Here is a 12,541-nt window from a genome sequence, read left to right as displayed (position 1 = left end):
ACAAAAGTTCTGTGAAGGTTAAGTAGCTTGTCAAAAGCTAAGTGAAAACCAGGCATTGGTCTGGAGTGGGTAGCCATTCCCTTCTCCAGGGGATCTTTCCTATCCAGGGACCAAACCCAGGTCTCCTGATTTGCAGGCAGATTCATGACCATCTGAGATACCAGGGAAGCCATCACTTTTCAAAGGTCAGTGAGGTAAAGTAGCTTTTCAAAGGTTGAGTGGAATCAAGTCATTAGGGTTGAAATTTGAAACTAGGCCTCTCTGAGTCTCTCTGGTTCCAGCTAGATCTAACTTGCCTGAAGATTAGAATTGCCTGAGAAGTTTAAGGAATGCATTTGTATACCAATAATAGATTGCAGATATTCTAATTTCATTGGTTTGGGATGAGGTCTGAGCAGTGAGGGTTTACAAAGCTCCCTGGTGATTCCACAAGAGGCCAAGGCTGAGGCCCACGGCAACTCTAGTGTGCTCAAGCATAACTCTTGGGAAGGAGATACAAAATCTGAGGAGAAAACCCATCAAACTAGGATGGAAGGCTATAGGCTGAAATGAAAATCTGTCATGGTGAACCTGCAGAAAGTCAAGGTATGAGTTTAACAGGAGCATTTCTATTGAATGGGTAATTCTCCCCAGCACTAACTTTAATCAAAATATACAAATAATCTATTTGTATTTCTTCAGGTAAATTGTCTGGAACAGAGATCACATAATTAAATTTTTTTTTCTATTTCTTGTTTCAGGAGAAATAAAAACCTACAGATGGAATGTCCCTAAAAGGTCTGGTCCAGGGCCATCTGACCCAAATTGTATTCCATGGGTTTACTATTCAACAGTAAACTTTGTGAAGGTAAGGTGGAAAGAGCCACCAAAATGCTCAAAGTGATATGGTTTTCAGTTGACCATTCAAGTTATCACAATTACGGTGGGTATATATGAAGAGGTGTATTGGTTTCAAGCAGGGGTCTCAAACTATGGCCATGCCAATTTGTTTGCATTATTGATGATGAAGTTGAGTAGCTGTGATGGAAATGGTATGATTCACAAATTAAAAAAAAATTCTTGCTATGTGAAGTGAAGTGAAGTGAAAGTTGCTCAGTCGTGTCTGACTCTTTGTGACCCCATGGACTATACAGTCTATGGAATTCTCCAGGCCAGAAACTGGAGTGGGTAGCCTTTCCCTTCTCCAGGGGATCGTCTCAACCCAGATCTCCCTCATTGCAGGCGGATGCTTTACCATCTGAGCCACAAGTGGAGACACTTGCTATATGGTACTTTACAAAAACAAAGTTTGCTGGCCCTTGATCTAAAGTGTAGGGGAAAAAAATAAGATCTCATATTACTAAATTTAGAACTTATAAGGAAGTTTGAAGCAAGAGAAGATATGTAAATTAGATAACCGAAAAATAAATATATATTTTAATTTTTAACATGGTTTATGATGTTACCCAATTTTAAAATCCTTACCAGTACCATCAGGGCTCAGGAAAGAAAACACACTCCACAAAAACTTAGTAACTGAAACTACAAACTATTTGAATGATAAATAGGCTAACTTTACTTAGAAATTAAAGGCAAGGATTCAGTATTGAACTTGAGTCAGATATATATGTGTAAAACATGTAGTCTTGAATTATATATCATAATTGAAGTCCAAACTAAGGTCATATCTGATATAATTAGTGTCTTTGAAGTGTACTGGACAGCACAAGAGTTCAGGGGAAACATACCAGACACTTGAAAAAAAAAAAAAAACAAAACAAAGTAGAATCATGAGAAGTCCACATTTTTTGTTGATTGCTTTGTGCATCCCAACAAATATTTATTGAGCCATTGTGATGTGCAAATGACCTCACCAAGTCCTATGAGGGCTGAAAATATTCTTGTCTTGAAGGAATGCATCATCTTTGGGGGAAATAATACATGGGCACATCCATAATTATATCACAATTCTGAATCTGGTGACTTTTCTAGGCCATGTTTGATCCCTGGTCCAAGAGATAATATCCCACAGGCTGCAGGGTGGGGCCCAAAACCAAAATGATCTTACACTAGAAGGATGGTGGATAGAATGAAGAGAAAGTCACAGAACAGACTCTGTGAAGGGGAAAAAAATGTAAGATTTGATAGCAAATGAGATGGGATGACCCCTGGCGGAGGAAATGCCGACCCACTCCAGTACTCTCGTCTGGAAAATTCCCTGGACAGAGGAGCCTGGTGGCTGCAGTCCATAATGCTGCAAAGAGTCCAACATCATTTAGCAACTGAGCACACACACATACACAACATGGGACAAAGTGAGGAAGATGAGGAATTAAACACTGACAATCGACTTTTCTGACCTAAGTGACAGGGAATATCATAGTGCTACTAACAGAAATAGAGAATTCAGGAGAAGGAAAGGGTTTGAGGGAAATACTAAAACTCACCTTAGCAAGGCTTATTAGCAGATTGAATTGTTGCAGGAGGCATCCAGGTAGAATATTTAAATAGGCAGATGGAAATGTGGGAGTTCAAAAGAAAGCTCAGGGCTGAATAACTTGATATGAAATCATTCACCGGCTCATATCAGTTCTCAAGAAAACTTTGCCCATAGAAAATGGAATAGAAGCATTTGTATATAGTTATAAATACAATCCCACTTGGGTATCACCTCACACTGGACAGAATGGCCATCATCAAAAAATCTACGAATAATAAATGCTGGAGAGGGTGTGGAAAACAGGAAACCCTCCTACACTGTTGGTGGGAACGTGAATTGGTACAGCCATTTTGGAGAGCAGGATGGAGGTTTCCTAAAAAACTAAAAACAGAGTTAGCATATGACCCAGCAATCCTATTTCTGGGCATATAAGCCAGAGAAAACCATAATTCAAAAAGATAAGTGCAATGTTCATAGCAGCACTATTTGTAATAAACAAAAAGGGAAGCAACCTAAATGTCCAGTGACAGATGAATGGATGAATGGGTAAAGAACATGGTAAACACACACACACTCAATGTCTGAATATTACTCAGCCATTAAAAAAATGAAATAATACCATTTGCAGAAAAATAGATGGAACTAGAGATGATTACACTAAGTCAGTCAAAGACAAAGATTGTATGAAATCACTTATATGTGGAATCTAAAAAAATGATACAAATGAACTTACTTACAAAACAGAAATATGCTTACAGACATAGAAAACAAATTTATGGTTACCAAAGAAGAAAATGAGGGGTGGGGGATAAATTAGGAGTTTGGGATTAATAGATACACACTGCATACAAAATTGGAGAAGGAATTGGCAACCCACTCCAGTATTCTTGCCTGGAAAATCCCATAGACAGAGGAGGCTGGTGGACTACAGTCCGTGGGGTCACAGAGTTGGACACAACTGAGCACACACCACCACCACACACAAAATAGATAAACAACAAGGACTTACTGTATAGCACAGGGAACTATATTCAATATCTTGTAGTAACTGATAATGGAAAAGAATCTGTAAAATTTTATATATATATATATGTATATATGTATGCATTACTGAATCACTTTGTTGCACATCTGAAACTAATACAACATTGTAAATCCACTATACTTCAATTAAAAAATATAGTCTCACTTGAAAAACACACAGGAAAACAGAAATGAGCATTCATTTATTCAACAAATACCTATTGCACACCTTCTATGAAGTAGACAGCCGGGCTCTGGAGACTCAACAATGAGTGAAGAACACAGCCTCAGCCCTCATAAAGCTCACTCTTAGCAAATTTTTAGAAATAATCTTAAATTTTAGCAAAGATCGCCCTGATTCTTCAGGGTTTCTTAGTACTTATTTCACGGTCAATTGTCTTTTAGTCTTTTTGCAATGACTCTTACAAGCAACTAATCTGTGTTATTAAATTATTTAAAGCTTTTCTAATTTAGTTTATTTTTCTTTCAGGATACATACAGTGGTTTGGTGGGTCCTCTGATTACATGCAGAGAAGGAGTGTTGAATGAAAAGGGAAGAAGAAGTGACGTTGATTATGAATTTGCTCTCTTGTTTTTGGTATTTAATGAGAATGAATCCTGGTATCTGGATGACAATATTAAGAAGTATCTTAATAAAGATCCGCGAGATTTTAAGCCCTCTGATGATTTTGAGGAGAGCAACAAAATGCATGGTATATCAGAGGTTTAAAAAGGAGACCCTTGTTGAGATAAGTCCATAGAAATCTGTGGAAGGTCCCAGCCTCCTTCTCTGAGCCCTTCTCCATTCCCACGGGCACCTTGACAGAAGAAAGTCCTCCAAAGCTTTCCTTCAGAGGGAACCAGCCAAGCCACTGACTGGCTGCCAGCAAGGTCCAGTGAGGTTCCAGACCATCTGTTTAGGCAGCTGTGTCTCTGAATGCTGGGATCCCTAAACCATAAGACTGTAAAGTAATTCCTAGGAGATGAATGATCACTTATTGGTATACTTCTATAAGAATACAGGATAACCTGTACTTGATCAAATTTAAGGGCCTGGTTTAACTGTCTCTGGAACATGAAACACTATCACCAAATTTCTGTTTTAATGTGTCTGTTATTTAATTCTTTGAAATTTAAGGTATTTCCTGGTTTTTAGGTGGAAGTAATGTGTTCTAATTGACATATCTATACTCTATCACCAAGATCTACTTTTGACCAACAGTGTGCAAAAAGATAGGTCCTGCCCAAGATAAGAAAGCTAGTTAATTGCTAACATTGATTAGAATATAGCAATCTGATTCCTGATTCAGCTACTCTCTCTCCTACAATTTTGCCTCCCTCTGTGCAAATTTTCTTAGGCTCTCTCCTTTTAGTGAATGCAACTCATTTGGCTGTGTCATGATGCACAGAATAAAAAGTTCATAGAAAACAGAGGAGTGAAGTCCCTATCTATCATGTCAGCCTAGCTTGAGCTTGCTTTGGTCATTGTTAGATCATGGGCTCAGGCCTGTGGGAACCTTTCCTTCTCTGGGAACCTTTCCTTCTCTTGCAGATTTAGTCAAGTTTAGCAACTTGCCCCAAGCTAGTTCTCAGAAAATGAAGTATTAATTGAACCTTTTAGTTGGTTAAGTTTTGATTTATATAAACTTGATTCTCCATGCTTGTGTTCACTCAGCTGTAGAATGGTGTAAATCTGGTGGCCCCATGCATGAGTCTGTAATCCACTCCATAAAAAGAATATTTCAAATAAAAAACCAACCAACCAACATGTACTGCTACCCAAGAGAAAGCTTTTAAAAACAAACTTCTATTTCTCTTTTCTGGCTCTCTTTTATAAAGATTTCTTACTAATCTGAATTTTGGGTCTAAAATGGTGGGGCCATTGGTAAGTGTGAGTGGGATGGTTACATGTTTATCAGGCAAATGAAAATATTGGTGACATAAAGATCTTCTTGAATTGTTTCTAAAACCAGATTAAGTAATCATCACTAACAGGAGGCTGTTTTCTTTTACCTTCTTAGCTATTAATGGGAAGATTTTTGGGAATCTTCATGGACTCGTCATGAATGAAGATACAATGACCAACTGGTACCTGTTAGGAGTAGGAGACGAAGTGGACATACACACCATTCATTATCATGCTGAGAGCTTTCTTTTCAAGGTTCGTGTAAGAGAAATGCTTTGGGGAAGACATTGAATTAACAGATTCAATATATTTCCATTGTGAAATTAAGTTTTTTTTGACAATAAGGCTTTCACAAGCCACAAAGGGTGGTAGTGAATGCTAGAGAATGGAACAGAGAAATATGATTATGTCCTTCTCCTGACAAATATTTCTTAATATGTATTTTATTGTGCTTAAAAAAAAAAAACCTCTCTGAGCTTCAGATGAGAGTTTTCTTATCAGTTGCTGCTGCTGCTAAGTCGCTTCATTTGTGTCTGACTCTGTGCGACACCATAGATGGCAGACCAATGGGGATAATTCCAACCACTCTGGAGTACGCTATTAATATTGCAAATGAAGGCATCCATAGTATTTTGTCCCTTTCCCTTTTTGCTTTTCTCTTTTTTCTTTCCCTTTTCCTCTCCTGTTTCTTTTCTATGTGCTTAGCCAACAGAATAGCTCTCTCTAGTAAATGAGATATTTCAAGCTTTGTCTTGGGTCCGAAATGTTACCTTGACTTTTGCCCTAGTGGACTGGACTCTACCACATGCGGCCTCCTGCCTTTCAAGCATCAAGCTGTGCTATCTGAGTGGTGACTCACCTGTGGAGCAGTTTAGGGGACAGATTGCCAGGCTCCACCCCAGACCTGATAAATCAGAATCCCTGGGATAAGGTCCAAAAGTCTGTCATCTCAGGTGCTGTGCAGTCTACAAGGAAGTAGACAGAAATGAACAATCATGTCTAATCTGCAAGGAAAACCTGCACTGCTCCATTTCCAGTCACACGGAAATAAATAGTAACTAATGAAACATCTAATATTCTCTCCCCTCAGTATATTTATTCAACACAGTTTAAGATAGAAAGTACTAACCAAACAGTGATTATATTGTTTCATGTATTAAATTAAGTTTCACGTATTAAATGCCTATGATGCTTTTCAGAATTTGGCTGTTTTAATCCACATTTTAAAAATTATATTACAATATATAACATTTATAAAAACAAAATTATTTTATATACATATAAATTATTATATACATAAATATTTCAAACTAAGGTATAATTTACACTGAGTAGAATGTACCCTGGGGCTTCCCTGGTGCCTCAGCAGTAAAGAACCCAGCTACCAACGCAAGAGACATGGGTTTGATCCCTGGGTTGGGAAGATACCCTGGAGAAAGAAATGGTAACCCTCTCCAATATTCTTGCCTGGGAAATCCCATGGACAGAGGAGCCTGGCTGGCTACATACAGTCCATGGGGTTGCAAAGAGTAGAACATAACTTAGTGACTAAATGACAACAACAAAACTCACCCTGTTTAGTATACACTTCTGTTGTGATAAGCACATACAGTGGTGTAACCAACCCTAATCAAAATATAGAACACCTCCATCAACCCATAAAATGTCCCCTTTGCACCTTCTAGAGTCAAATCCTTTCCCATGTTTAACCCCTGGCAACCACTGATCTGTTTTTGTCTCTATAGTTTTGCCTTTTCTGAAGTGTCTTATAAATGAAATCATACAGCCTATAGCATTATTAATCTGGCTTGTTTCATTTTATATTCTCATTTAAAGTGCATCCACCACGTTGTATAAGCAGTTTGTTCCATCCCGTTGTTGAACAGTATTCCATTATATGAATGTATTGCAGTTTGTTTATTTCTTCCCCTGTTGAGGGACATTTGGGTTGTTTCCAGTTTGGGGTTACTAAAAATAAAGTCATTATAAACATTTGTGAACATGCTTTCATGTGAACATAAGTTTTTCCTTTCCCTTGAGAAAATACCTAGGGGGTAGATTGCTAGTTGTTGTTGTTAAGTTGCTAAGTTGTATTTCACTCTTTGCAACCCTGTGGACTGTATCCTGCAAGACTCCTCTGTCCATAGAATTCTCCAGGCAAGAATACTTGAGTGGGTTGCCATTTCTTTCTTCAGGGAATCTTCCTGACCCAGGGATTGAACTCATGTCTCCTGCATTGGCAGGTGGATTCTTTACCACTGAGCCACCAAGCCAGGTGGTACATATATGATTAACTTCAAGAAAACTTCCAAACTGTGTTCCAGAGAGACAATATACTTTTCTCTCCTACCAGACATGTATGAGGGTACCACTTTTCCACATCCACATGAACACTGGCTATCTTTCATTCTTATTTTTTCTTAGCCATCCATTTAAGCATTGGGTTGACCACAAAGTTGTTCACGTTGTTCAATACTAGCTTATGGAACCTGAATGAACTTTTTGGCCAACCCAATATATATATTGGTATCTCATTGTTTTTCGTTTGCATTTTCCTAATGGCTAATGATATTGAGCATCTTTTCATATGCTTCTCTATCATCTGCCATCTGTAAATCTCCAAAGTTGTAGAATTCATGGATAGTTGTTCATAACATTCCTTTACTATCCTTTTTAATGTCTATAAATTCTTAGTGATAGATCCCTTTTTATCCCTGGTATTTGTAATATGTGTTTTTTTTTTCCTCTCTCAGTTTGTCTAGAGTTTTGCTGCATGACAAATTCACCCTAAGATGTAGTGCCCTAAAGCAACACTCTTATTATCTTACAATCTCTCTGGGTTAGGCTGGAAAGAGTTTAGTTCATTGATTCTGATTCAGCATCTCTTGTGAGGGTACAATCAAGATGTCAACTGGAGTTGCAGTCAGGTCTGACAGCAGCTGGAGGATCCATTTCCAAGCTCACTCATAGGACTATGGGCCAGAGGCTTCAGTTCTTTACCATGACTTCCCTAGAGTGAGTAATCCAGTGGGAGAGAGAGAAAGGGAAGCAGAAGGCTATTTGCTTCTGCCATATGCTGGTGGCTTCAAGGACCAACTGCCAGACAGTAGTGTGAGAGGGGACTACCAAGGTACTGAGTACCAGGAGACAGGGACCATCACAGGTTGGTTTCCATACAGTTCATCAATTTTACTGATTTGTTCAAAGAACCAGCTTTTGATTTCTTTATCTTTATTATGTTTCTATTCTTCATTTAATTGATTTCTGTTCTTATCTTTATTATTTCCTTCTACCTGTAGATAGGTAAATCTTACCGAGAAGATGTATATGACCTCTTTCCCGGGACATTCCAAACCATTGAGCTGTTTGCAGATCACCCAGGGACGTGGTTGTTACATTGTCACGTGTCTGACCACATTCACGCTGGCATGGAGACAACCTACACAGTCCTTCGAAACATAGGTACTGTTTTCTGTCTGTGATGCCAGCTGATAGTACCAGGCTTCCTGCAGACTTTGAAAACAGGAAGCATGAAGGCCTCCAAGGAGCTCAGAGTCAAGTAAGAGAGACAGACATGTAACTGTAGTAGACTATGATATATGCCAAGATAAAGTGCAGGGTACAGGGTTCAGTGACAGCAGCAGGGGGCAATGATTAACAGGTTGGGGGACATGAACCCAGGTTCCACGGGTGGATATGGGGTAAGAACAGCATGTATGCTGGCACGAAATAGGCACAGTGACTATCCAACAAAGACTTACAGATACTGATAGGATCAAGTCTTCGTTGGTGAAATGACTTAAAACAACTCATGTAGTGAAAAGAATCTGCTTCTATTGTTTATAAACCATCACATTGTCTTCTTTGTCTAGACAATAGGATTCCATACTCCACCAAGTCTCCTTCCGGAGGTGCATCCGGATCCGCGCCCTCTAACGGTAACGATGCCCGCCCGGACCCTGTAGTCAACGGTCGGGATTCACTTCGCAGGGAAAGTGGCCTGACGGTTCGCGTTTCTTTTGCACAGAACCCGGCGAGGAGCAGCTCTCCTTCTTTGGCCGGAGTCTGGATCCCAGAGGAGCACGGGCAGCCTTGGTCATCCTCTTCGTCCTCGGCCTCCTCCTTCTGGCCCTCTCGGTGGTCCTCTCGCTCAAGCTGTGCTCCGCGAGGCCGCGGGCGGCGTACCAGGAGGTCCAGTCCTGCGCGCTCCCCACCGACGCCCTGTGACCCCCGCGTCCTCGGCAGGGAGACGGAACAGGGCACCGCTCCCCGAGGACCCTGCCGCCGCTTCCCGGGTCAGGCTCCGATCGTCCGGAACACATTCAAAGCAATGTGCTTTTCTTTCTTTATTTTTAAAGGGGCTGTGAATAATCCTCAGGTATAAAATAGAAATAGAAGAGTGGGCGTGACTGAGAAAGCAGACCCAGTCTGTTCTCTGAACGAGCTCGTCGAAGTGCGAAGACCCTCTGAAAGATACCTTTGTTTTCCATCTTTCATAATTAGATTAGACAGTGCTTCCTTACTATCAAAGTCTCTGTAGATGGACAGTTTCGGGAAAGAGTTACGCTGCCTCAGACATCTAACTGGAATGGCACTGATTTTTCATCTCTGTTATGGAAGATGCTTCCTTTAGTGGTTCCAGGAAAAATAACTTTCTGGGGTGTCCCTGAAAATGTCTAAATCAGTATCTGCTGATAAAATTTGATCCAGTGACTTTTTTGGAGGCTTTAGCCAGCTCCCCTGGCCTTTTCCCTTTTAATATAAATAGCCTGTGCACTGTTTGCTACAAGAAGCAAAGTTATATGCATTTAAAAAAAATACTATTTTTATGCAAACCTGTAGAGATACTTGAATGTTTACATTGAGTTGAATGTTTACACCTCACTTCATTTATACGCTTTTTGCAATATGTTTCTGTGGCAATGTTTGTATTTTCAAAAATCAATCAAAGAAATTGTATTTCAGAATGTGGAGGGCTGGAATATGAAATAGCAGGCTAGGTTCTCCCACTGTGAATCAAGACACTCCCTGAGAGTTTAGTGGAAGCTTCCAAGGGGAGGAAAACTTGGTGGGAGGGAAACTTTGCAGGAAGCAAGCCTGGCCTTGACTCTTGAGTCTGATTTTTCACTGTTAGGAGGATCTTTCCCAGGCTCCATCATTTGTGAAATAAAGACAGTGTCATCATATGAAAAACACCAGAAGGAATTCATCAATGCAGCTGACTGGCTGGGAGGAGAAAGACATAGTCTTTGATGGGAAGAGGAAAGAAAAGGCTAATAAAAGAGTCCCAGTAGAAAATTTTTAAATCAATAAATCAACTTTGAGATATATTTTTATAATTTTCAAGTCTCAAATGCCAAATAAAATATTGAACAACTAAACTCAACCCATTAAGAGGCAAGCCATACTCTCTATATGTATGCCTCAGCTCTAGTTGTAAGATTGATAAAAGTAACATTGTTTATTACTAGACTGAGAAATTGCCCTTAGCCCAGGCTGCTGCTGCGAGATGGGGGCTGTTAGTACATCTGCCTTAGCGGTGTGTTACGGGGCTGTCCAAGTGAATAAGTAGGACCTAACAAATACTGGTGGAGGTATCTTTCATACTGTCTCATCTTCATCTTGGTGAAGGGAAATGGGTAATTTGATAGAAGCTATAGTCTTACACAAACAGGATGCAAATGCTAATAGTTCTGTTCATGGTTTGCTTGAATGTCATATCAAATATGATACCCAAGGATCTGAATTCCAGACTGCTAACCACTGATAATGTGATTTTTAGTATGTGCTTACAGTTTTCAGACATGTGTAGGCTATATAATTTCATAATATTAATCATGATAAATGCCTTATTTATAACTGACCTAGAAAACAAATTATTTAGTTGTCTTTTCCTTTTCTCTTAGCTGAGTTTTTTTTTTTTTTAATGAAAATGAAACCACAAATTAGTTTGATTATACCATTTCTCTTTTTAATAAAGTTTCATGTATCATAAAGATAGCTATTTACATTTTTTTTCCAACGCCTTACCTGAGGTCTAGTAATAGGTAAATTTTTTACCTGGAGCAGGCGGTTAGTTAAAGGAGAATTATTTTTTAGATATTTAGCAACTATCCTAGTTATACTCGTTAGAGGAAATGAAACAAAGTGACAATATATGTATACAGATAATGTTGTTGTTGTTTAGTTGTTAGGTTGTATCTGACTCTTTTACAACCGCATGGAATGTAGCCCGCCAGCCTCCTCTGTCCATGGAATTTCAAGCAAAAATACTGGAGTGGGTTGCCATTTCCTACTGCAAGGGGTCTTCCCAACTCAGGGATTAAACCCGTTTCTCCTGCATTGACAGGCAGAATCTGTACCATTGAACCACCTGGGAAGCCGACAGATAACACAACTCTCACCAAGTATTGTTTTCTCAGAGGTACCCCACTTCTTCATGTTCAGCCTCACTCTGCTGAGAAAATCAATCACATTTATACATGTCTTTTCCTCTTGTTACAACAGAAGATGTGTGCCTGATCCTGGCAGGGCCAGTCTCTCCCTGGACTCTGGAGACTGCATCCCTTCTTGCTTTCTCAAGAACTTAATTACCTCAGTCATCTGTTTTCCCTCCTGCACAAAGTTATCAGTAATACCTTCCATTAAAAACAGATAGCAAACAAACAGTCACTGTCTTTAACTCCATAACCTGCTCCAACACAGGTCCTCTGTTCCCTTGATAGCAGAACTGAAAGTGCTGTCCACACTTGTCTCTCTCTGTCTCCTCACCTGATGCATGCCTCCACCCGTTCCAAAGGTTTCCCTTCCAGAGGGCCCTGCCCAACTCTGCACCCCAGTCTGCTGTTATCAAAACCATCATGACTATAATGATAATGGAAATGATTCCACGTTTTTTGGCCTTTTCCCAGTCTTTATCTTATGTAACCTCTCAGTAACACTTGGCAGCTCCGTCCTTCTGCATACCCTCTAGTTCCCTGGTTCCATAACATGGCCTGCCAACCTTTCTTCTTCCTCAGCAGCTATTTCCTTTCAGTCTCTTGAGAGTTCCTTCTCCCCTCTTTGACCTCCCGACTTGAACTGGGCCCTTTTCTTCGTTCGGCCCTCTGGGGTGGGCTGAATAGTATAGCCAAAGATTCCAGGTCCCACTCCCTGAACCTGTGAATGTTATCGTGTACAGCAAAGACTTTGCA

At 39.9% G+C, this 12,541-nt stretch overlaps 1 protein-coding gene across 1 annotated transcript in view; it reads left to right on the top strand.

Annotated features, from left to right (window-relative positions):
- The window catches only part of HEPHL1 (hephaestin like 1), a 90,375-nt gene extending 79,027 nt beyond the window's left edge, over positions 1-11,348 (top strand). Inside the window, exons 15-20 of the mRNA XM_040256483.1 lie at positions 741-847; positions 3,933-4,155; positions 5,464-5,603; positions 8,648-8,810; positions 9,221-9,286; positions 9,376-11,348. Coding sequence (XP_040112417.1) covers positions 741-847; positions 3,933-4,155; positions 5,464-5,603; positions 8,648-8,810; positions 9,221-9,286; positions 9,376-9,575 — 899 coding nt within the window. The 3' untranslated portion in view covers positions 9,576-11,348. The remainder of the gene's footprint in view (positions 1-740; positions 848-3,932; positions 4,156-5,463; positions 5,604-8,647; positions 8,811-9,220; positions 9,287-9,375) is intronic.
- The last annotated feature ends 1,193 nt before the right edge of the window (positions 11,349-12,541 follow it).

The sequence above is a fragment of the Oryx dammah genome, unplaced genomic scaffold (genome assembly GCF_014754425.2).
Source record: "Oryx dammah isolate SB20612 unplaced genomic scaffold, SCBI_Odam_1.1 HiC_scaffold_15, whole genome shotgun sequence".
Taxonomy (NCBI): Eukaryota; Metazoa; Chordata; class Mammalia; order Artiodactyla; family Bovidae; genus Oryx; species Oryx dammah.
The sequence above is the reverse complement of the archived record's forward strand: the minus strand, read 5'-3'. Positions and strand labels throughout refer to the sequence as shown.